Source organism: Podarcis pityusensis, assembly GCF_964106645.2.
Source record: "Podarcis pityusensis genome assembly, chromosome: 12".
Classification (NCBI taxonomy): Eukaryota; Metazoa; Chordata; class Lepidosauria; order Squamata; family Lacertidae; genus Podarcis; species Podarcis pityusensis.
In genome coordinates this window covers 131,260-157,414 of record NC_138037.1, presented here as the reverse complement: position 1 = coordinate 157,414, position 26,155 = coordinate 131,260, and the positions used below count along the sequence as shown (strand labels likewise).

General features: G+C 43.5%; 1 protein-coding gene across 1 annotated transcript in view; it reads right to left on the bottom strand.

Annotated features, from left to right (window-relative positions):
- Nucleotides 1–26,155, bottom strand: part of LOC308459845 (androgen receptor-like) — a 121,637-nt gene that overhangs the window by 41,467 nt on the left and 54,015 nt on the right. The window contains exons 2-3 of the mRNA XM_080975582.1: nt 21,997–22,113; nt 11,205–11,492 (exon numbers count right to left, since the gene is read on the bottom strand). Of these exons, the coding sequence (XP_080831708.1) occupies nt 11,205–11,492; nt 21,997–22,009 (301 nt within the window). The 5' untranslated portion in view covers nt 22,010–22,113. The remainder of the gene's footprint in view (nt 1–11,204; nt 11,493–21,996; nt 22,114–26,155) is intronic.

Genomic DNA, 26,155 nt, shown 5'->3' with positions numbered 1-26,155 from the left:
GGGGTTTGTTCTAACTACATTTAGTTAACTGACTAGGATATAAAAGTATCATACTTTGAACAAATGGTAGTTCAGATGTCACAGGAACCTGCTTTTTGTGTGTAAAGAAGTAGGAGAGAAGGGAATGTGGAAGGCTGATTTCATTTGAAATCGTGGTGATGCTGAACTTAGCATATACTGAAGATGCTTCTAATTGATTTTCACTATCAGTGCAAACCAGAATGGTTTGGTTTAAATCAAGGTGATTTAAATAATCTGTTTAAACCATGATTTAAATGACAAAGAAAATGTAAATTTAAATCATATATCTGAATCAGTTCTCTCAATGTATCTCCTGAGCAACCATGAAACCTAAGTGCTTGCTTTAATAATGAGAACATATTGGTTTGCAGCTAACTGGAGCCTTTTAGTAACCAAATAGTGTAATTCAAAGCCTTTGTCCATGCAGCCCATGTGACTTTTGCACTGCAGAATTATGTCTAATTCTACATGTACACATGCAAGAATATGAAGCAAGATCAAGAGGAGGCCCACTTCTTTGCATCCATTGCATCTCAAATGTTCCTTTCACATTAGAGGTGTTCATAGAATTATGCATGGCATGGAGAAACTGGCTACAGAAAAGTGTTTCTCCCTTTCCCATAACACAGGAAGTTAGAATGTTGGACAATTCAGGACAGATAAAAGGAAGAACCTCTTCACGCAGTGCTTAGACATACTGTGGAACTTGCTACCGCAGAAGACAATGATGGCTACCAACTTGGGTGGCTCTAAAGAGGATTGGGTGAATTCACAGCGGATACGTCTATCTACTAGCCATGATGGATATGTTCTGCCTCTGTGGCTGGAAGCATTGTTGCTTCTGAATCCCAACTGCTGGAAGCCACAGGAGGGGAAGAGAGCTGTAGTGCTTCCACTCAGCTTGCAGTCATCTGGTTGGCTACAGTCAGAACAGGAGGCTGGACTATGTTTGTTGCTGGCCTGATCCTGCAGGTTCATCTTGTGTTCTTATGTCTGGGATCTGTTGACTTCTGCTTCAGGCCAGGGGTGCCAACTTGCATAAAATATTGGGGGGGCAAGTAAGCCCACCCCACATAACTGATCACATGACTCAGTGCACACACAACTTGGGGGGCAAGCCCCCTCAAATATTTTATTAGGGGGCCAAAAGGGCCTCGGCTCCTAGGAGTTGGCTCCTATGCTCCAGGCAATGGAATGTTAGACGCTCCAGAATCCCATTGTGACTTGTTTTCAAGGCACTTTGAGGGCAAAGCTGATCAGTTTCAGTTGATGCTTCTTGATGGCATTGAGCAAGCTGCTTGTAATGAAGCGGCCACCCATGTGTTCTCTCAGTGCCTTTCCCTCCTAGATGACTGAAGCCTGCCATGGGGATATGACTGGTGGAACCAGGATGTGGCAGTGGATCCTTGTGGGAAGGAGTGCTCCCAAACTTCTGGAAGGAAGCAGTGACTTGACCACACCTGAAGAATCCGATCCCGGTGGATCCACTGGTTTCTGACAACTACTGTCTGGTCACCAAGACCCCCTTTCTTGGGAAAGCGATGCAGAGGGTTGCCATGCAGTTGCTGCAAAAACACTTGGATGAAACACTGATTATCCTGATCCATTTAGGACAACTCAGTTGGGGTTTATGTGCAGTTATGGAACTGAATTGGCTTTGATCTTTATTGAGAGAAGACAAGAGGATGGCCTTGTGATTCTTTCTTGATCTCTCAGCAGCTTTTGATAGAGAGTGTACAACCTCATTCAGAGCACCCAATTGACCATGCTACCCTTCTGGCATAGTGGTCAGAGGAGCAGACTAAGACACATAAATTCTGACTTCTCTCCCTTCCTCAGTTTTCCAGTCTTGAGTTTAGTTTCCCCCATTCATCTGTCAGCGTGCAAAAAGTTTGCATGGCAATGTGCACACATTTTGTATTCATTTTTTGTATAACAGACTTGTTTTTATACAATTTTGTCTAGTACAGTATTGCATTGTGGGTACGATATGAGGATGGCAAGCATATGCAAAATCTCGTATACTTGAACCATTCTCTTGGAACTGCCCCCAAGTGACCATCCTTACCTTTCCAAAGTTGGTTGTGAGCCAAGGAGGCCTTGTTCCCAAGCAAGATGGAGAGCTTTTTAAGCTCTCTGACATGCTTACTGGGCTCTGGGTGATTCTCACAAGATCTTATGGGGTTGCCCAAGTTTCCATAAAAGCATCCCAGAGCCCCCAAGCAAGACAGAGAGTTAAAAAGCTCTTTCCACTCTGTGAAAATGCTAGCAAAAACAGCTTTGGAGCTCTCTGCCTCCTGTGCGATTTCAGGCACTCAGCCTTCAACTGCGTATGGCTGAAATCACACAATTAAATGTATGTATGATGCAATTGTACTGTTGTTATGTACTGTATACACATTTTTACAAGAAATTCCTCCCCATATAACACATTTACATATTACATTTGTGCATGCATTTTGTGTGTGCGCTTTCCCCATTTTTGAGAACTATATCACAATGTGTGGAGAAGTGCAAATTTTGAAGGGCAGTTGTGTTTCCGTTTAGGAAAGCATAAATTAGGCTCACATCAAAATGTGGACAGAATGAATTTCCCTCTCATCCACCCACCACAGTGGTTAACTTCATGAGTTGGAGACTTGTGCTCCCCCCCTCCCCCGCTATAGGGCAAAAGGTATTCTCCAAAGTTCTTCCACTGCCAGAAAGCTCATGAAAATGGTGGAAGTGGCCATCTAGCCAAACTAACCAGACTGTGTAGAACACTAAAACCCTTCATTAGCTTAATTGTGCCCAGTAATTATGAATTAGGCTGCACTGGGTTGTGGTTCAGGACCCAAGTCCTCCCCTGTGTCTTTATTCAACAAAGAAGAGACAGAGGTGTTTCCAACTTTCACTCTCTGCTAAGCTCCAGGAAGCTGACATTCCACCTCTCTGATGTGCTAAAAATGAGAAGCGGCCAAGCAGGGCAGCTGCAGTAATGCAAGCGTTCTTAATTCCTCAGATCTGATCAGGATTCAGCTTTTCCTTTCTTTCCCTCTATTTTCCTGCTGCACCCCCCCCCAAAGGCCCATTGACTGCCACTGGAAATCAAAATTGTTGCAAGCTGGGGAGGGGGGCAGACTGGATTAGGGTGGCCCAACTTTTCATACCAAGTGGGCTGCAAGAGTACTTTGGCATGGAACCCACAGGCTGCACACTACCTTGTTGCATGGGGAGGGGGGGGAGTGAGGCAAGATTTGACACACAGCCAGCCCTCTCGCAACCGTATCAAAGCTGCCAAGTGAGGCTCTGGGATTTGGGAAGGAGGCACAAGGCTCTAATAGGACTCCAGAGCCCTCCCACCTTCTTCCCCAAACTGGGAAAACACTAACTAGGCTTTGGGAAGGAGGCGGGGGGACTCTAGGATCCTGCCAGAGCCCTCATGCCTCCTTCCCAAAAAAGGCCTCAAGGGCTGCTTGTGGCCCTTGGACTATGTGTTGGACCCTTCCAGTCTGGATGATGCCCTGAGTTGCTTCCAATTCTTTGTTCTTGCATCTGTATGGGTGGAAGGTATGAGAGCGAACTTGCCAAACCAGTCCCCTTGGCAAGGTAATGGCTTTGGCTGGCTAGTTAAAACACTGTGATGAACATAACCAAAGCAGTTGCTCTGTGTGGTAGAACAAATGGGTGGGCCTTTCCAACTAGCTTTTAAGTTGGAGAACAGCAGAGGGAGAGAAAAAGAGAGAGGAGGAGGAAGAAGAAGAAGGAGGAGGAGGAGGAGGAGGAGGAGGAGAAGAAGGAAGGAAGGAAGGAAGGAAGGAAGGAAGGAAGGAAGGAAGGAAGGGAAAGGAAAGAAAGAAAGAAAGAAAGAAAGAAAGGAAGGAAGAAAGGAAGAAAGGAAGAAAGGAAGGAAGGAAGGAAGGAAGGAGGGATCACATGGGATTACCATGAGGAATTATAAAATATACATCAAGCCATCGTGTCCACGATGAAAGCATTGTGTTGACTGGGTTTGATATATTGACGATAATTTCTGATTAAATCCCATAAGATTCTACATTCGTGCCCTTTTCATGCCCTTTTGCCTCTGCTGCCCATTTCCCCTTGCTCTTCACGAATCACGTACACACTTAGACAGGCAGGCGTCCTGTGTCCTCAAAGACTGGGCAGTTTCGTCTTTGTAGTTTTCTAATAGGTAATCTTAGGATGTTAATCTTAGGGCCAGGAAGCAGATCTCACATTAAGGTGATAATGACTCCTGGCCACCCTCCTTATCATGTGTATTGCTTGTTTATTACCACCGGGGTTGCCAGATGCTCCCCTTTGTAGTTCTCAACTTATTTACCCCAAAAGTATGCATGGATAACTAGTGTTTATAGATTAACTTTCTCCCCACGTGGGTTTGTGGAAATGCTCAGAAGAAATCTGATTGGTTCTTACGAACACTCTGTAAAAAGCTCTTTTGTGAATAAAAACTACCTGGGCGAGGGGGCTCAAAAACGGACAAGCACAGAGAGACACAATTATACGCACCCTTCCCAGAGTCTTGCTGGTTCAAGCCTCTGTGTGTATTCTTATTAATCAGAGTTCAATCCTTCCTTTACTTTGCAAACGCAAGAAAGAAAGAAAGAAAGAAAGAAAGAAAGAAAGAAAGAAAGAGGGATGTGTGAGCTAAGTTGGAAACAGGAGACACAGAGATCTGTCTGCTCTGTGATGGATCCAAAGTTGTGAGTAGGGCCTGCTGGGGTATTAAAGCTGTGATCTCTTCTGTCCCTTTATTTACATATGTGTAAATAAAACCATATATCCTAAAGACACCACAGTCTCCACTGAGCTTCATTCCAAGGAGACTGAACCCTGGGGAAGCACAGGAAGTTTCTCACTTCTCAGAGATGGGATGCGGTGTAACAACATCATTGTCCCTCAGACAGACTTGAGAGATCATTCCAGTCCACTTGAGAGACTGTTGGAGGTCACACAGAACTTTTTAAGGTGCTTTAACTGTGCACCTGAAAATGCTATTAGGCCACTATCCAGCCATTCCTTCATCAGTGAAATTGTTTCCTAATGGATCAGGATTTTTTCAAAAACCTGTTTTCTCAGTGCTACCTAACTAGCTGGGAAATCTCTTTAGTATTGTTCTATGAAGCTGGTGTAACTGGAGGAACATTTGGGATACTGTGTACTGTTCTGGTCACCATACCTCAAAAGCATGTTGTAGAGCTGGAAAAGGTTCAGAAAAAGGCAACCAAAATGAACATAGGATGGAATGACTCCCCTATAAGGGAAGGTTACAACATTTGGGGGTTTTTAGCTTAGAAAGAAGTTGGACATCTGTTACAAGTTGCAAGGGCTCTTAAGTTAGGCATTGGAAAGATCTCTCCACTGTCAAATTGCCATCAAGTGTTACTTAAAAAATTAAATTAACAAACAAGCTGAGCTCAGTCTAAGAAAGATAATGTTACTGTCATGTGGTATGATTTTATAATATTTACAAGTACAGTACAAGTATTGGTATGAAATCAGGTTCAGTCAGCGTAGGCTTTCCTTTCCTTTTCACATGATATATATATAGCAAATGATGCTTGAATTTTTATGTATACGTTTTAAAATTAATTTTGAAATAATCAATTATGAGAGAATTGAGTGACAAACTTCCTTGCCTGGTGGAAATGATTTGGGCACGGTATACACTGTGGCGATGATGTTTTCTTTTTCTTTTTTAAAATAATAATTACCTACTTTTGTTTTACATCCCCCCCCTTCTTTAAGCACTTTATTAGCTGCCAACCTTTCATAGAGTTAATTTGTTTCTTTAAAGTGTATAATAATGTTTTGACATAGCTATGAACTATGCCGAGCAGGGCACCCAAGATGGACAGGTCATAGTGGAGAGTTTTGACCAAACGTGATCCACCTGGAGGAGGAACCAGCAAGCCACTCCAGTATCCCTGCCAAGAAAACTCCATGGACAAAGACAGCAGGCATATAAAAGTTATGACGCTGGAAGATGAGCTCCTCAGGTCAGAAGGCGTCCAACATGCTACTGAGGAAGAGCAGAGGACAAGTACAAGTAGATTCAGAGCTGATGAAGCGTCTGGGCCAAAGCCGAAAGGACGCTCAGTTGCGGATATGCCTGGAAGCAAAAGGAAAGTCCAATGCTGTAAAGAAAAATATTGCATAGGAACCCGGAATGTAAGAACCATGAACCTTGGTAAGTTGGATGTGGTCAAAAATGAGATGGCAAGAATAAATATTGACATCCTGGGTATCAGTGAACTAAAATGGATGGGAATGGGCGAATTCAGTTCGGATGACCATCATATCTACTACTGTGGGCAAGAAATCTGTAAAAGAAATGGAATGGCCCTCATAGTCAACAAAAGAGTGGCAAAAGCTGTAATGGGATGCAATCTCAAAAATGATAGAATGATCTCGATACGAATCCAAGGCAGACCTTTTAACATCACAGTAATCCAAGTTTATGCACCAACTACTGGTGCTGAAGAAACTGAAATTGACCAATTCCATGAAGACTTACAATACCTTATAGAAGTGACACCAAAGAAGGATGTTCTTCTCATTATAGGGGATTGGAATGCTAAAGTAGGGAATCAAGAGATAAAAGGAACAACTGGCAAGTTTGGCCTTGGAGATCAAAATGAAGCAGGGCAAAGGCTAATAGAGGTCTGTCAAGAGAACAAGCTGGTCATCACAAACATTCTTTTTCAGCAACACAAGAGACGACTCTACACATGGACATCACCAGATGGGCAGCATCGAAATCAGATTGATTATATTCTCTGCAGCCAAAGATGGAGAAGCTCTATATAGTCAGCAAAAGCAAGACCTGGAGCTGATTGTGGCTCAGATCATCAACTTCTTATAGCAAAATTCAAGCTCAATCTGAAGAAAGTAGGAAAAACCACTGGGCCGGTAAGATACAATCTAAACCAAATCCCTTATGAGTACACAGTGGAAGTGAGGAACAGGTTTAAGGATTTAGATTTGCTGGACAGAGTGCATGAAGAACTATGGATGGAGGCTTGCAACATTATACAGGAGGCAGCAAGGAAAATCATCCCAATGAAAAGGAAATGCAAGAAAGCAAAGTGGCTGTCCATTGAGGCCTTACAAATAGCGGGGGGGAGAAGGCAAGCAAAATGCGAGGGAGATACTGAAAGATACAGGCAATCGAATGCAGATTTCCAAAAAATAGCAAGGAGATACAAGAAGGCCTTCTTAAACGAGCAATGCAAAGAAATAGAGGAAAACAACAGAATGGGAAGAACCAGAGATCTGTTCAAGAAAATTGGAGATATGAAAGGAACATTTCGTACAAAGATTACCATAATAAAGGACAAAAGTGGTAAGGACCTAACAGAAGCAGAAGACATCAAGAAGAGGTGGCAAGAATACACAGAGGAACTATACCAGAAAGATATGGATGTCTCGTACACCCCAGGTAGTGTGGTTGCTGACCTTGAGCCAGACATCCTGGAGAGTGAAGTCAAATGGGCCTTAGAAAGCACTGCAAATATCAAGGCCAGTGGAAGTGATGGTATTCCACCTTAACTATTTAAAATTTTAAAAGATGGCGCTGTTAAGGTGCTACACTCAATATGCCAGCAAGTTTGGAAAACTCAGCAGTGGACAGAGGATTGGAGAAGAGCAGTCTACATCCCAATTTCAAAGAAGGGCAGTGTCAAAGAATGCGCCAACTACCGCACAATTGCACTCATTTCACACGCTAGCAAGGTTATGCTTAAAATTCTACAAGGAAGGCTCAAGCAGTATGTGGACCGAGAACTCCCAGAAGTGCAGGCTGGATTTAGAAATGGCAGAGCAACCAGAGACCAAATTGCAAACATGAGCTGGATTATGGAGAAAGCTAGAGAGTTCCAGAAAGACATCTACTTCTGCTTCATTGACTATGCAAAAGCCTTTGACTGTGTCGACCACAGCAAACTATGGCAAGTTCTTAAAGAAATGGGAGTGCCTGATCACCTCATTTGTCTCCTGAGAAATCTCTATGTGGGGCAAGAAGCTACAGTTAGAACTGGATATGGAACAACTGATTGGTTCAAAATTGGGAAAGGAGTACGACAAGGATATATATTGTCTCCCTGCTTATTTAACTTATATGCAGAATTCATCCTGTGAAAGGCTGGGCTGGATGAATCCCTAGCCGGAATTAAGATTGCCGGAACCTCAGATATGCAGATGACACAACCTTGATGGCAGAAAGTGAGGAGGAATTAAAGAACCTTTTATTGAGGGTGAAAGAGGAGAGTGCAAAATATGGTCTGAAGCTCAACATCAAAAAAACGAAGATCATGGCCACTGGTCCCATCACCTCCTGGCAAATAGAAGGGGAAGAAATGGAGGCAATGAGAGATTTTACTTTCTTGGGCTCCATGATCACTGCAGATGGTGACAGCAGCCACCAAATTAAAAGATGCCTGCTTCTTGGGAGAAAAGCAATGACAAACCTAGACAGCATCTTAAAAAGTAGAGACATCACCTTGCCAACAAAGGGCAGTATAGTAAAAGCTATGGTTTTCCCAGTAGTAATGGATGGAAGTGAGAGCTGGACCATAAAGAAGGCTGATCGGCGAAGAATTGATGCTTTTGAATTATGGTGCTGGAGGAGACTCTTGAGAGTCCCATGGACTGCAAGAAGATCAAACGTATCCATTCTTAAGGAAATCAGCCCTAAGTGCTCACTGGAAGAACAGATCCTGAAGCTGAGGCTCCAATACTTTGGCCACCTCATGAGAAGAGAAGACTCCCTGGAAAAGACCCTGATGTTGGGAAAGATGGAGAGCACAAGGAGAAGGGGACGACAGAGGACGAGATGGTTGGACAGTGTTCTCGAAGCTACCAGCATGAGTTTGATCAAATTGCGGGAGGCAGTGGTAGACAGGAGGGCCTGGCGTGCTCTGGTCCAGGGGGTCATGAAGAGGCACACACGACTAAACGACTAAACAATAACAATGTTTTGACAGCTGATTGTTTTTCTTTTCGTTTCTTACAATTTAATAAACATAATTGTTTAAAAAAGAAAAGTTGAGTAAGAAGGACATAATAGGACTTTATTAAATTATGCATGGCCTGGAGGAAGTGGGCAGAGAAAACCTTGTCTCCCTCTATTCTAACACTGGAACCCGGAGACCTCCAGTGAAGCTGCTGAATGCTAGAAGGCTCAGGGCTGATAGAAGGAAATCCTTCTCCCTACAGTGCACAGTTCGACTGTGCAAGTCTCTCTCGCAGGAGGCAGTGATGGCCTCCAACTGGATGGCTTTGAAAAGAGATTACACAAATGGAAGAAAAGGCTATTGATGGCTATGAGCCTCTGATGCCAAAAGGAGTAAGACTTCTGAATGCCAGCTGCTGGACACCGCAGGAGAGACGGCTCTGAGGACTGAATCCTGCTTGTGGGTTCCCTGCAGGCGCCTGCTGGGCCGCAGGATGCTGGACTAGGTGGGTCTTTGATCCACTATGGCTTCTTATTTATTTGTGAAAGGACGAAAGAAAGTCTGGGGACAGACAAGAAGACGGAGAGAAAGGGAGAGAGAGGGAGAGATAGTTGAGAGTCGGCTGCTGGGCAGCTGTGTCCTGCAGTGATGGGCATCTTTCCCTGGTGATCTGATGTGAGGGTACAGATCTGTTGCCTGAGTGGAGCACACCCAACACTCTATTTGGAGATTTGCAAAACAAACTAGAAATTACAAAAAGCCCATCTGCCCAGTAATCTCTCATTGCCAAGGAAGCCAAACGCAAGCAATTCCTTGCTGTTTGAGGCAGAGCACCTGGTCATACAATGTGTGAATTCAGACATGTTTGTCATGCACATTGTCTCACCAGAGAGCCATCATTGGCTCAAGACATCTTGCTTCCCAAGACAAAGGACAAGAGGGTGCCCTCCCCCAGGGGACCTACAGAAGCCGACTGGACTGTTACTTGAGTAGGGCTGAGTGGGGTTTCAAACCCTGGTCTCTCCCAGGACCTAGTCAAGCACTCTAACCAGTACACTCCACCAGCTCCCCCTGTCGAATGGACACTTGAAGGCAAGCTTAGCCTAGCTTCCATGTAACGTTCACTGCCATTGTAGTCAACCCATGTCTCCCAGCAATCTATCCCTGCCCAGTAAAGCACGTCAGTGAACCTTCTTCCTCCAAGTGCGACCTACATTCTTACAGACATACAATGAGAACACAACCACACCCAGCCCACTGAACTTGAGCAAACGATGGCAGAAAGGTGAGACAACTCTGAACACCTGAGTTCTTTGTGCAAGTCCCCCAACAAGGAGCCCAGAAGGCAACTCACAAAGTGTGTCTGAGGCAGAGAGCAGAAGTGCTGGTGAAAAGTGCCTGCAAGTCACACACCCAGAAGCTCAAGCAAGCAAACCAAGGCATGGATATGGGCCAATGGCCGTAATAAATCAAATCAATCAATCAATCAATCAAAAACCAAGGCATGTAGACAGAGAGGCAAAAACATTTTCTCCTCTCAGACAAGCCTGGGACCTAATTCGTTCTCGATCTGAGGAACAGATTCTGGGAAGTGGGTGTTTTTCTAGATAGTTTGAGTTCTGAATTCTTACTAAATGTTGTTCTCCCACTCTTTATCTAAAAAAGCTCAGACCAGCTTCCCTGTGTATCTAGGAGCATTTTCTCTCTATATATTTTTATACTGATGCATTTCTTAATATATGTGATTTTTGCATTCTGCTATCTTCCTGACAGTCATTTTAACTGCAGATAATGAAAGAGCATCTCTTTAATTGCCAGTAATGGAATGCAGATCACAAAAGAGGTGCAAATTGTATGGTATGAAAATATTTGCTGTCTACTCATTCTGAATAATCAACAGTAGTTAACACTGTGGTTCTGAACAAAACCTGTCCCATTTGTAAGTTGTAAATAAGAGAGGCCAGCAGGAAGGACCTTCCATTAAAGAAGCTGGACAAACCCAAATTTCTCGGGCTGAGAGTGATGCAAGTCAGCATAACAAGGCATATAGTTGATGCAGTATAAATGCACTGATGGTCACCTTATCAGGCTTAGAGAGACCCAACCCAAATAAGCACCACAACACGAAGGGAGATGGGGTTTTGCACTGTTTTCTGTGATGTCTGATCTTCTGATAAGGAACAGATGCATGTGAGGGAGAGGGAGAATGCAAGAGTTGCTTCTTACCTGGCAAGGCCTTGGCCCACTTCAAGACATGCACCAGCTGCTTCTCATCTGACTCATTCAAGTTGGTGAAGAGGACAGCAAAGGGATCAGGCTGGTTGCTGTCATGGCCAGCACACATCACCCCTGGCTCAGTAGCCTTCAGGACATGGAGGAAAATGGGCTGGTGCTCCAGGCTCCCAATGCGTGTCATGGTCATCTTCAGAGCTTGCTCCTCTTTAGGGCTGGAGTAGCCAGCTGCTTCCCCTTCTTCTTGCATCTTCAGGTTTCTCAGCTTCTTTCTCTTGTGGCCTGCAGCAAGTAACAAGAACAAAAGAGCTGAGAACAGAAGAAGGGCCTGGTTGGATCAGGCCAGTGTCCAATCTAGTCCAGAATCCTGTTGTCACAATGGCCAAATACCCCAAAGAACCGAGGAATCTAGATATACTGCTTCTGGACCTGGAGGTTGCATAAGAATGTCCGAAGAGTCTTGCTGCTGGATCAGGCCTAAAGGGGCCCATCTAGTCCAGCATCAACTCTTCAGTGGCCAATCAGAGGCCCCAGTCGGAAACCCACAAGCAGGTTCTAAGCACAAGAGCACCTTCCCTCCCTGCAGCTTCCAGCAAATGGTGTTCAGAAGCATGGCTGTCTCTGACCACGAAGGCAGAGCACACGCATCTTGGCTAGTAGCCATTAATAGCCCTCTCCTCCTCTATTAAAGCCACCTTAGTTGGTTATTGCAGCCTCCTGTGGGAGCAAGTTCCATAGTTCAACTATGTGCTGTGTAAATAAGTTTAGTCAGAAAACTTCACTCCATGGGTCAACCGAGACCCCCATTCAGGTCAGCAACCAGCACACAGCAATTGATGGAGAAGCTCATAAGAAGCCGTCAATGGTGGCTGCCACTTAACAGCTGATGAGAACCAGCTGCAGTGTGCTGAATGGCCACTTAGCTGTGATTCCTGCATTGCAGGGGGCAGACTAGGTGGGCCTTGGAGGTGCCTTACAACTCTACAATTCTATGAATGTGGGTATTGGCAAGCCACAACACCTACTAAAGCAGCAACGGGGCAGCGGTGTGATGGCTGAATTCTGGGAGCTTCTAAGGATTCACTGAAGGCACAGCCAACAGGCCAAGAGATAGCATGGGCAGGATTTTCTTGCGATCGCTGAAATTGTTGTGTGGATACACTATTAGATAAGCCAACCTCCTAGCTTCTGCTGGACTTTGGGCTTCTCAGCTACCATAGGGCTGAATTCCTTTTAGCCATGACAGCTACTGGTATTACCTACTGACTTTAGCCAATTGGAACATCTCAAATTAGAGGCAGTATTCCTACAATACCCCAGTGGTGTAGCATGGGTTATCAGCACCCAGGGCTGCATGGAAGGGGAGAAGGGAGGGAAGCGGGTGGAGTATGCATGTGCATTCAACTGCCTAATGGCATCCGCGTCACCCTGGAGCTCACAGCCACAGACACAAGAAAAGAAGAGTAGTTCCATTGTCTGGAGAGGTCACTTCCTGGTTCGCATGGAGAAGCCATTTTCTGCAGAGTCCAGCAGTGGAAGCGTGAAGCTGTATTGAGGCAGCACCAGGTGTTCAACATTTGCGCAAGTAACAATTTTGGGCCTGGGGCAACCACCCCTGTGCCCCCTCATGCCACGCCACTGGAATACCCTGCTGGGAACACAGAATAGACGATGATGAGGTGGGAAGAGCTTATCAGAGCTTGCAGGGCAGCAGTTGAAGAAGGAGCAAAAAGGGTTTTCTTGTGTGTGTGTGTGTGTTTCTTTGTGGCTGATTAGCTGTTCTCCCTGTGCAAAGGTCAGAGGGGGCAGGGTTTCTGTTGAGGCAGGTAATTAGCTGTGGGAGGAGCTTATCAGAGCTTGCAGGGCAGCGGTGTGTGCCTAGCGGCATGTGCAGTTTGATCCATCTTTTAGATTTAGGGGAGCTAGTCTCAAACGTTTGTTGGGGGAGACCTAGGTTTTTTTGTGGGGGGAGTTATTTGTCCCGTCTTCATGCTTTTTATGATGGAGGACCGCTGCAGCCACCCCCAACAACACGTTCTCAAGATGGAGGGGGAGGGAACAGCTGCAGTCGCCTGCGGTTCCTGCGCAATGTTTGCCATCTTGCCAAAGGTTGCAGGCAGCTTTACCTGTAGCAATTGCATGTTGATTGCCCTCTTAAAAGGCAAAGTCCAGCAACTGGAGGAACGTGTAGCTACGCTCCAAAGAATTAGAGAGCTGGCGCTCTTCTTGGAAGCAACAGAGCACACCGTCTCCACCAAGGAGGAGACAGGGGACTCCCCTGAGAAGGAGGCTAGTTCACCAACACAGGAGCCAGATATATGGAGAAACGTGACTCAAAGAAGTAGGAGGCCCAAGGTTCGCTCTGATTGTTTAGAAATACACAATCGCTTTGAGGTCCTCTCCCCTAGCATGGGAGACGAAGAGCAGACTCCATTTGAGGATCTCTCCCTCATTACAGTCGATCAGGTATATGAAGACGAGCAGCAAAGTCAGTCCTCACGGAATGTGCAGGCGACCTTGGAACGGACAGCTCACGGAAGAACCCCGACCAAACCTAAGAGGAGGTGTGTAGTGGTGATAGGGGATTCCCTACTGAGGGGAACAGAAGCAGTGATCTGTGGGCCTGACAAGATGTCTCGGGAAGTGTGCTGTCTCCCCGGGGCTAAGATCCAAGATGTAACTGAACGACTGCAAGGAATCATAAAACCCACTGACAAATACCCCTTCCTCTTGGTTCATGTGGGAACCAATGACACTGCAAGCAATAGCCTCCAGAAGATCAAAAGAGACTACGAGGCTCTGGGCAGGAAACTGAAGCAACTAAATGCACAAATTGTCATCTCATCTGTCCTCCCAGTTGAACGACGTGGCCCAGGGAGAGAGGGAAAAATAGTGGAAGTGAACAGCTGGCTTCGCAAATGGTGTAAACAGGAACGGTTTGGATTCTTAGATCACGGACTGCAGTTTCTTGAAGATGGACTTCTGGCAAGCGATGGGCTGCACCTCACAACGGTTGGGAGGAATGTTTTTGCCAAAAATCTCAGAAACCTCATCAGGAGGGCTTTAAACTGACTAATGTAGGGGAGGGAGACAGTGCTCCTGAAGGTAGGAGTCTATCAATTGATGAAGATGATCATCCAAATGTCATAGACCAAATGGAGCAAACAGCACGCAGACCTAGTGGTGGGAGGAAAAAATCCTTAAATAAGAGACACGGGGGAATGATTAATGGACTTCAATGTCTGTACACTAATGCGCAAAGCATGGGAAATAAACAAGATGAGCTTGAGCTCTTGGTACAGCAAACTAAATATGACATAATAGGCATCACTGAAACCTGGTGGGATAAGTCCCACGATTGGAATGTAATAATGGGGGGATACAATCTATTTCAGAGAAACAGACCAGACAAGAAAGGAGGAAGAGTGGCGTTATATGTCAGGGATGTGTATACCTGTGAAGAGATCCAGGATTTAGAACCTCAAAGCCAAAGTGAGAGCATTTGGGTCAAAATTAAGGGAGAGAAGAATAACAGAGACCTCATTGTGGGAGTTTACTATAGATCCCCAAGCCAATCGGAGGACATAGATGATGCCTTCCTGGAACAGATGGCCAAGCATGCAAAAGGAAGGGAGATAGTAGTAATGGGGGACTTCAATTACCCGGATATTTGTTGGATGTCAAACTCAGCCAAGAGCATAAGGTCAAACAGATTCCTCACTGGCCTTGCAGACAACTTCATTGTCCAGAAAGTGGGAGAAGCAACAAGAGGAACAGCCATTTTAGATCTGGTCCTAACCAATGTTGATGACCTGGTTAGTGGGGTAGAAGTGGAAGGATCATTAGGCGCGAGTAATCATGCTCTTCTGAAGTTTACTATACAGCGGAAAGGAGCAGCCAAGCATACTAGGACTCAATTTCTTGACTTTAAGAAAGCCAACTTCATAAAACTTAGGGAAGCACTGGGTGAGATCCCATGGACAGGAATACTAAAAGGAAAGGGAGTTCATGATGGCTGGGAGCTTGTTAAGAGGGAGATAGTAAAAGCACAACTTCAGGCAATACCAATGAGACGGAAACATGGAAGGTGCCTAAAGAAGCCAGGGTGGCTATCTAAAGAACTTTTAACTGAGTTAAGATTAAAAAAGGATGTGTACAAAAAATGGAAAAGGGGGGAAACCACCAAAGAGGAATTCAAACAAATAGCCAGCACGTGTAGACACAAAGTCAGAAAAGCTAAAGCACAGAATGAACTCAGGCTTGCTAGAGAGCTTAAAAGCAACAAAAAAAAAGGCTTTTATGGGTATGTTCGTAGCAAAAGGAAGAACAAAGAAACAGTGGGGTCACTCAGAGGAGAAGATGGTGAAATGCAAACAGGGGACACAAAAAGGGCTGAACTCCTCAATGCCTTCTTTGCCTCAGTCTTCTCCGATAAAGAAAACAATGCCCGACCTGAAGAATTTGGAGCAAATGATTCAGCAAAGGAAACACAGCCCAGAATAACTAAGGAGATAGTACAAGAATAATTGGCTAGTTTAGATGTATTCAAGTCTCCAGAGCCAGATGAACTGCATCCAAGAGTATTAAAAGAACTGGCAGATGTGATCTCAGAACCACTGGCAGTCATCTTTGAGAATTCCTGGAGAACAGGCGAAGTCCCGGCAGACTGGAGGAGGGCAAATGTTGTCCCTATTTTCAAAAAGGGGAAAAGAGAGGACCCAAATAATTATCGCCCAGTCAGTCTGACATCAATACCAGGGAAGATTCTGGAGCAGATCATTAAGCAAACAGTCTGTGAGCACCTAGAAAGGAATGCTGTGATCACCAATAGTCAGCATGGATTTCTGAAAAATAAGTCATGTCAGACTAACCTGATCTCGTTTTTTGACAGAATTACAAGCCTGGTAGATGAAGGGAACGCAGTGGATGTAGCCTACCTTGATTTCAGCAAGGCATTTGACAAGGTGCCCCATGATATTCTTGTAAAGAAGCTGGTAAAATGCGGTCTTGACTATGCTACCACTCAGTGGATTTGTAACTGGCTGGCTGACGAACCCAAAGGGTGCTCATCAATGGTTCCTCTTCATCCTGGAGAAGAGTGACTAGTGGGGTGCCACAGGGTTCTGTCTTGGGCCCGGTCTTATTCAACATCTTTATCAACGACTTGGATGATGGACTCAAGGGCATCCTGATCAAATTTGCAGATGACACCAAACTGGGAGGGGTGGCTAACACCCCAGAGGACAGGATCACACTTCAAAACGACCTTGACAGATTAGAGAACTGGGCCAAAACAAACAAGATGAATTTTAACAGGGAGAAATGTAAAGTATTGCACTTGGGCAAAAAAAAAAATGAGAGGCACAAATACAAGATGGGTGACACCTGGCTTGAGAGCAGTACATGTGAAAAGGATCTAGGAGTCTTGGTTGACCACAAACTTGACATGAGCTAACAGTGTGACGCGGCAGCTAAAAAAGCCAATGCAATTCTGGGCCTCATCAATAGGAGTATAGCATCTAGATCAAGGGAAGTAATAGTGCCACTGTATTCTGCTCTGGTCAGACCTCACCTGGAGTACTGTGTCCAGTTCTGGGCACCACAGTTCAAGAAGGACACTGACAAACTGGAACGTGTCCAGAGGAGGGCAACCAAAATGGTCAAAGGCCTGGAAACGATGCCTTCTGAGGAACGGCTAAGGGAGCTGGGCATGTTTAGCCTGGAGAAGAGGAGGTTAAGGGGTGATATGATAGCCATGTTCCAATATATAAAAGGATGTCACATAGAGGAGGGAGAAAGGTTGTTTTCTGCTGCTCCAGAGAAGCGGACACGGAGCAATGGATCCAAACTACAAGAAAGAAGATTCCACCTAAACATTAGGAAGAACTTCCTGACAGTAAGAGCTGTTGGACAGTGGAATTTGCTGCCAAGGAGTGTGGTGGAGTCTCCTTCTTTGGAGGTCTTTAAGCAGAGGCTTGACAACCATATGTCAGGAGTGCTCTGATGGTGTTTCCTGCTTGGCAGGGGGTTGGACTCGATGGCCCTTGTGGTCTCTTCAAACTCTATGATTCTATGAGGATGATGAGGATGATGATGATGAGGATGATGAATTTATTTATTACTCACCCTTCACCCTAAGGTCCCAGTGTGGGTAACAGCATTAAAAACAACATTAAAAGTAATTTAGAACCATCTCAGTCAGCATCAAGGAAACAATAATGAAGATAATGCAGAAATGGTGCATAACCCCAGTTAAACTTTCCTCTATGCATAAACATACTTCACCTATGTCCTGGTAAGGGTGTGGGGACAGGAGGAACTATAAGCACTTGTAGTGGACATATCCAATTGTGGTAAATTTTGGGGAAGAAATGTTTAATGAGATATGCAACATTGCAAATCAGCATGTCACCAAGCCTCCAGAGCTTAAATTAAAATAAAAAAAATTCCTTCCAGTAGCACCTTAAAGACCAACTAAGTTAGTTCTTGGTATGAGCTTTCGTGTGCATGCACACTTCTTCAGATACACTGAAACAGAAGTTGCCAGATCCTTCTATATAGTGAGAAGGTGGGGAGGGGTATTACTCAGAAGGGTGGTGGGTAATACTGCTATGCATAAACTTATACTTACCTACAAGTAGAACAACTATGGAAAGAAATGGAAGCCCACGTGGTGCAATGGAGGAGACAACACCCGTCAGCCATGATATTACTAGCTGGTGACCTAAACGCAAGAGTGGGCCCTAACGACAACGCCCTATACGCACATTTTCACCAATGGCCTCCAGAAATGGAAACTATCCCACCCCTAATGATAAGATCATCCTACGATAAGACATGCAACATTGGGGGACTACATTTAGCACAGATGGCCTACAGGCAGAATCTACACTTACTGAATGGGGCTATACAAGGAGATTATCCTGGTCAATACACATATTGGTCAGGACACAAACTGTCAACGATAGATTATTGCATTGTTTCCCAGGACCTGATCCCTAGGATATCAAAATTCACCATTACAGCAAGAGCTGAAAGTGATCATCTACCTTTATCCCTCGTGTGTGATTTACCCTTTGTTCTGCCCAAACCACAACACAGATATCAACCAGATCTAACACCCGGAACAGGCCTCAAGAAAATCAGATGGAATGGACAAGTGAGCGAGCGGATATCTAACTGGTACAAAACTGAGGAGAGCTACCGTCTCTCAAAAGCAATTATGGAAGGGTGCTTAGAAATAGAGGAGAGCGCCCCGAACATGATGACAACATATGAAATGCTTATACAAAAAATTCAAGAGTTTGTTGTAAAACCGAATTCCAAGTCTCCCCACCATCGAAAATCTTCCAGGGAGTGGTTCGATCATGAGTGCATAACCGCCAAGAAAGCATTGATCCACTCCTTCATCTGCCATAAGGATAATCCAACAGAGGATAACAGACAAAAGATGCTTGAAGCCAAAAGAAGCTACAAAAAACTCCTGACACAAAAGAAAAGATACGCAAGGAAGTTATTATGGCAGCAACTGATAGAGGCCTCCAAATCAAGTAACCCATCATTATTCTTGAGAATCGTAGCTGTACAGCCGGATAGGGGCCTATCACAACTATCCTGCTGCATATCAATGAAAGCCTGGGAAACGCATTTCCATAATCTTTACGAGGAATCTAGCGATGAGTCCTATGCATTAGACATACCGGATGATCAGATACAGCCATGGCCAGCAGTCTCAATAACAGAGACTCATCTGCTGATTGACCAACTAAGGAACGGGAAAGCCCCCGGAATTGACTGTATACCAGCGGAACTATTTAAAACCAATGCGAACTGGTGGGCCCCCTTGCTAGCCTCTCTGTTCGCATATATAGATAGAACTGCACAGATCCCATACGACTGGGGGACTTCCATCATTATTCCCATTTACAAAAAAGGCTCGAGGGACGATCCCTCCAACTATAGACCTATAAGCCTCCTGAATATAATAAGCAAATTATATGCTAAACACCTCAGCGAGAAACTGTGCGAATGGATAGAAAGAGCGAAGATTCTTGATGATGCACAGGCAGGATTTAGACAAGGGAGATCCACAATGGACCACTGCCTGATATTACAGCACCTAGCTGAGAAATACACGTCGCACCACAATCACCACCTATTCGCAGCATTTGTAGATTTTAAAGCAGCCTTCGACTCCATCCCAAGAACTCGACTCTGGGACAAACTCAACAAATCATCCATAGACCGACGTCTGCTGCTACTAATATACAAACTGTACAACAACTCACGACTTCGTATAAGATGCAGCCAAGAAGGTCAACTCTCTAATTTCATTAGAACAACAAAGGGAGTTAAACAAGGATGCATTTTGGCCCCCTTTTTGTTCAACATCTATATAAAATTAGCAGACAAAAAACTGCCTATCCTACTCTATGCAGACGATGCGGTTATATTGTCCCAGACTCAGATGGGCCTCAAAAGAGCTCTTAACAGCCTATCCCAATATTGTAGAGAAGAGAAACTAGCAGTGAACTACCAAAAAACAAAAATCATGGTTTTCTCTAACAAAAGGAAAATATACAGATGGAATTTAGACAATCAGGAGATTGAACAAGTGACATGCTTTAAATATCTAGGAGTGATATTCCAAGCATCAAGGAAGAAGACTGCTCACATAAACTACAGCTCCTTTACAGCACAAAAAAGTACAACAGCAATCCTAAGATTCCATCGTACAACGGGAGGAAATTTCATTCCTGCTACAATCAAACTATTCGTTGCAAAACCAACAGCATAAATCCTATACGGCACACCACTCGTTTCCCTCTCTAATCTAGACCCATATGAGAAGATACAATCAGGTTTCCTTAGATCACTCCTGCAAACACCTAAATGCGTCCCAAATGCCGCCCTACGACTGGAAGCGGGCTTATACAGCATTAAAGCCAAAGTATGGATAAGAACCTTATGCACTTGGCTAAGACTTAACAACTCGCCGGTTGGACTACTTTCCCTGATGCTTCTTGACAAATTCCAATCTAGCTGGTTGAAGGGCATCCTCAGAAAACTGGCCACATATGGTCTCTCCCCAGAGTATTTATTAAGTTTAGAAAGGGGAAGGGCCAAGAACATAATCAAAGAAAGACTCAGGGACATTGAAACCCAAAATGACTTTAACCAACTTCCGATAACTTATAAACTTTTATACAATTCCCAGAGGCCCCACCTAGCAAACTATCTCAAAGTTCTAGACAACCCTAAACATCGATGGGCATTTTCCAGGGCCCGCTTTAACGCTCTCCCTTCAGCTCTTCTAGAGGGAAGATACAATAAAATACCGATCGAACAAAGATTATGTCCCTGTAACAGCAATGAAATCGAAACCATTGGGCATGTCATCTTATACTGCCCATTATACCGAGACTCAAGAAAAGAGCTGATCGAACCGATTCTGAGGAAAATACCTCGTAGTACAGACGACACCTATATCAGACACCTCTTAGCTGACAAAGAGCCCGAAATTAACAGGTCTGTGGCAAAGTACTGTTACATTGCAACAAGAATAAGACGAGTAATGATGTCTACAAAGGAGTTCAAACTGTAAACATCGAAGGAACGATATTAAACAGTAGCGACTCCTGAATTGAATTTTTAAAAACTTAAAAGTCGAAATCTGGTCATAAATATAAGCACCAATTCTGTGAATTGGCCATATTTTTACTGTTACTTGTAGTACAATACTACTTTTAATGTCATATTTTATACATTGCTTTCTGGTCACTGACCGTATTAAAGATATTTGATTTGATCCTTTATTCCTATATTAGATGCACTTGAAGCCAATTTAAAAAGAAGTACTTTCTACAGTGATGTTGCACAATTGTTTTCTTGCTAATCTGACAGCATCTAAGCGAGAAATTCAGCAAGGTTAATGGAAGCATCCCCAGAAGATATTGACCTGAACCTTATTGATGAACTTTTGCACTTTCACCTATATGTGACACAAAGCAAAGCCCTCCTGTCTCATACAGACCTTTATCAAATTATACACAAAAAAAATTCAGATGGCCTTTCCTAATGTGGAAGCAATCTTGTGGCTATTTCTTAGCTTGGGAGAGAGGAGTTTTTCAAGACTCAAAAGAATTAAAAATGAATTAAGGACCACAATGTCTCAAGAGAGGTTGTCCGCACTGAGGATTCTGTACATTGAAAGTGACAAACTTAGACAAACAAATTTTGATGAAGTTTTGGATGATTTTACCATGAGGAAGGCTGGGGGGGGGGATTTTAGTCTTACTGTATTTGATGGTTGTAGTTTACTTCTTAATATGTATTTTAAAACTGACTGTTTAATGACAACATAAAGTAGATTCTAAAAGTGTCACACTTCCCAGGCAATATAATTTGTAAACTCAAGGTTTTTTTTAAAAGAAGGTTTTTTTAAAAGAACTTCATTTTCCTAAAAATTAATGCTTATTCCACAAAAGGTTTACAAAGTTCAGTTATTGCAAATGTTTTTCAGCGTTAATTTTAACATTTCTGCCTTTTTAAAATCACCATGGTATTTAGCAATAACATCTTATGTCCTTTAGAGGAGAAATTGTGAATTGCAGAATTTTAAATACCTATCATCATCCTTGGCTTCGCTCAAGTTGGTTTATAACACTCTTCCAGGGGGATTGGGAGGGGCCTTACAAGTAGCCAAGGGCCACTCTTCATCTAAATCTGGCCCTGCAAATCAGGTATGCTGCAAAAATCAAAGGGTTGTAAACAGAAGCTGGATTACCTCCGAGAGTCATCCCGGCCTCATGGCATCTCCGAAGGCGGCAGGAGGGGCAGTTTTTCCTTCGGAGCTTGTCAATGATGCAGTCATTTCGGCTGGCACAGAGGTACTTCTGTTTGCCTAAAAGCATCAAGAGGGCATATCATGAATGCAAAGTGACAATCCTCCCCTTACTAGATACAGAGCATCAAGGGCTCAAAGCGACAAGCTGGAACCGTACAACTGTAGGGTTTTAAAGGCCCCCAAGGGTCATCTAGTCCAATCCCCTGCACTGCAGCTAAAGAATCCTTGACTGGTGGCCACCCAAACTCTGGCAAAACGTTCTTTTGTCAGGGCAAAATATTAACTATCATTTATGAAAAGTGTGCTTAAAAGCTTAAGATGCTGATGCTTGGCTGAAGGAGAAGAGGCGTTCTTGGCTGAACTGGTGAAATGTGGAGAAAATTATAAAGAAATGCCTTCCTTTTGATGAAAAAGCTGGAAAATAACAAGCCCAAGAAAGTTTATGACCTAGTCTGCATAATTGCTGGAGGAAACACTTTGAAGGCAGATAAAGTGGGAGTATGAGAAAGATTTATTCTTAAGTGCATTGTTTGGGAGTGAAAGTATGGCGGCTTCAGATTTGGAGGTGGAGACCAAAACAGAGGTTATTAAGCCTAAAGCTTTTCAAAAAGAAATTTTAAAAGCCATAGAAGAAGCAAAGAACAGTATTACCAAGGCTGTTACAAAAATAGTAGAAGATAAACTCTCTAAATTGGCCGAGACAGTAGAACGGTTGGCAGAAAATGTAAATGCTGCATGGGAAATGGCACAGGCCAGAAAAAAAATGAATGCATTGCAAGAGCAGACTAGGAAACTGAAGAGACACAATAAGTATGTTAATGATAAATTAATGGACTTAGAAAATAGAGCCAGAAGGTCGAATTTACGTCTAAAAAATGTTCCAAATATGGAGAAAGTGATTGAGTGGATGGCCAATTTGCTGCCTGAATTGGGAATTTTGAAAGACTCGCTCAACCGCATACATAGGGTTGGGAAGCTGAGAAGAGAAGAGAAGAAGAAGAGAAGAGTTTGGATTTGATATCCCGCCTTTCACTCCCCTTCAGGAGTCTCAAAGCGGCTAACATTCTCCTTTCCCTTCCTCCCCCACAACAAACACTCTGTGAGGTGAGTGGGGCTGAGAGACTTCAGAGAAGTGTGACTGGCCCAAGGTCACCCAGCAGCTGCATGTGGAGGAGCAGAGACGCGAACCTGGTTCCCCAGATTACGAGACTACCGCTCTTAACCACTACACCACACTGCCTCTCAAGAAATGAGTCAAGTTGGCTGAGAGACATGGTAATGTGCTTTGGGAGATATAAACAGAGAAAGCAGGTATTCAAGGCACTGAAAGACTTGGATAGACTTGATAAACTGTTGTACAATGGCAAGAAAGTGATGGTTTTTGAGGACTTATCTTTGGAAACAATTAAAAGGAAAAAGAATTTACGGGTGTCTACCATGGTGCTGCAAGAAAAATATATGAAATACAATTGGAGAATGGCACCATTTGCTTTAAGAATGCAGTATAAAGGAGAGAGATTGTTTGCAAAAGATCAACGGCAGATGGTGGCGTTATTTAAACATGTGGGATTGCAGTTGCCAAAGGACTTTAAGGGGACTCCAGACTTGGAAGAAGAAGAAAATGACTTAAGAGAAGAAAGCGAACAAGCTCAGGGGTGGCAGAAGAAGAAGGAAAGCAAGAATGAGAAAAAGTCATGGGACAGAGTTAAATATAAGAAGTGAAGATGAAGAAGGAAGGCAGGAAGAAAGAGTACCGGGGTGGCTCGATGGGGCTGTTTTTTTCTTTTTCAGACTAGGGGAACTTGCAAGCTCCCTTCCAACTTATCCCCCTCCCCCCAATATGGGAGCATATGTTGGTTGGATGAGTGAGTGTGGAAAGTTGTTTGTGTGTTGTGTTGTTTGGGATGGTAAAGGGAGTTATGATGTGTGGAAGGTGGGTGGAGATGGATGGTTTGGAAGTGATGATTAAACAGAGAAGAGTAATTGGAAAAATAAATGTGAGGATGTATTGGTTTGTACCCCGGGTGCAAGAGTTGCGGCACATAGATATTTTCTTGTGTTTTTGCCTTGACTTTTTTGTGGGGAGGGAAGGTGGGGGTGGATTTATCTCCAGGAGGGAATGGTACAAAAGGAGGGAAAGGAGAAGTGAGATGGTTGGGAAAGACATAATAAAGAATGTGAATGTTATGTGTACAACTCTTAATGTGAGAGGTTTAGGTTATCAGAACATCAAGGGCTCAATGCGACAAGCTGGAATCGTACAATTGTAGGATTTTATTATTTTTAAAAAAAAATATTTATTGGGGTTTACAATAAAAATAAGTATAATAAACAGTATAACATATATCTTAACATAATTTCACATTTTCTTTGGACTTCCTCACATCTCCCGCTCCCACTTTCATCGTTGTAACTTTTTGCCAGCAATTTATTATCTTATTTGCATTCTTATGTCCCATCTGTATATTTATAATCTTATAATTCTCAAAAAGGTTTATATTTTCTCAATCTCACTTATTATCTTAAATCATCTGATTTAGTGGTGCTCAATTATTTATGATCTAGCATCCTGCTTAACATTCACTCAAATTACAATGTTTTTGTAAATAATTCTTAAATTTCTTCCAGTCCTCCTCCATCTTCTCTTCTCCCAGGTCACGGATTCTGCCGGTCATCTCGGCCAGTTCCATATAGTCTATCAGTTGCATCTGCCATTCTTCCAGTGTGGGTAGATCTTGAGCTTTCCAGTGCTTTGCAAGAAGTATCCTTGCTGCTGTTGTTGCATACATAAAAAATGTCCAGTCCTTCTTTACCACCCCTTGGCCGACAATACCCAAAAGAAAGGCCTCTGGTTTCTTTGTGAAGGTATACTTAAATACCTTTTTCAGTTCATTATAAATCATTTCCCAGAACGCCTTCACTTTAGGGCAGGTCCACCAGAGGTGGAAGAATGTTCCTTCACTCTCTTTACATTTCCAACACTTATTATCAGACAGGTGATATATTTTTGCAAGTTTGACTGGGGTCATATACCATCTATATATCATTTTCATTACATTTTCTTTCAAAGCATTGCATGCAGTAAAGTTTAACCCAGTACTCCACAGCCTTTCCCAGTCCTCAAACATAATATTGTACCCAATGTCCTGCGCCCACCTTATCATAGCCGATTTAACCATTTCATCTTGTGTATTCCATTTTAACAGCAAGTTATACATCCTTGAAAGTACCTTAGACTTTGGTTCTAACACTTCTGTTTCTAGTTTCGATTTCTCCACCTGGAACCCTAGTTTCTTGTCATTTTTAAAGACTTCTTTAATCTGAGCGTAATGTAACCAGTCTCGCACTTTATCCTTCATTTTCTCCAAACTCTGCAATTTCCAGTTGTCTCCATCTTTTTCTAGTATTTCCCAATATTTTGGCCATTTAGCCTCCATATTGGGTCTTTTTCGGGCCTTAGCTTCCAAAGGTGAAAGCCACCTTGGGGTTTTATTTTCCAACAAATCTTTATATTTTGTCCAGACATTAAACAGTGATTTTCTGACAATATGGTTCTTAAAGGCCTTATTTGCTTTAACCTTGTCATACCATAAGTATGCATGCCATCCAAAAGTATTGTTAAACCCTTCCAAATCCAACACGTCAGTGTCCTCAAGAAGTAGCCAGTCTTTTAGCCAGCAGAACGCTGCGGCCTCATAGTACAACTTTAGATCTGGCAGGGCAAAGCCCCCTCTTTCTTTCGCATCAGTTAATATCTTAAACTTAATTCTGGGCTTTTTGCCCTGCCAGACAAATTTAGAAATATCTCTCTGCCACTTCTGAAAGCACTCCGTCTTGTCCAAAACCTGAAGTGTTTGAAACAAAAACAACATCTTTGGCAATACATTCATCTTGATAGCAGCAATTCGGCCTAACAAAGAAAGTTTCAATTTTGTCCAACTGTCTAGGTCTCTCTTGATTTCTGCCCAGCACTTTTCATAGTTATCCTTAAATAGACTTAGATTTTTTGCTGTTATGTTTACCCCTAGGTATTTTACTTTTTTAACCACATTAAGTTCTGTCTCTTTCTGAAACCGTTCTGACTCTGTGTCTGTCAAGG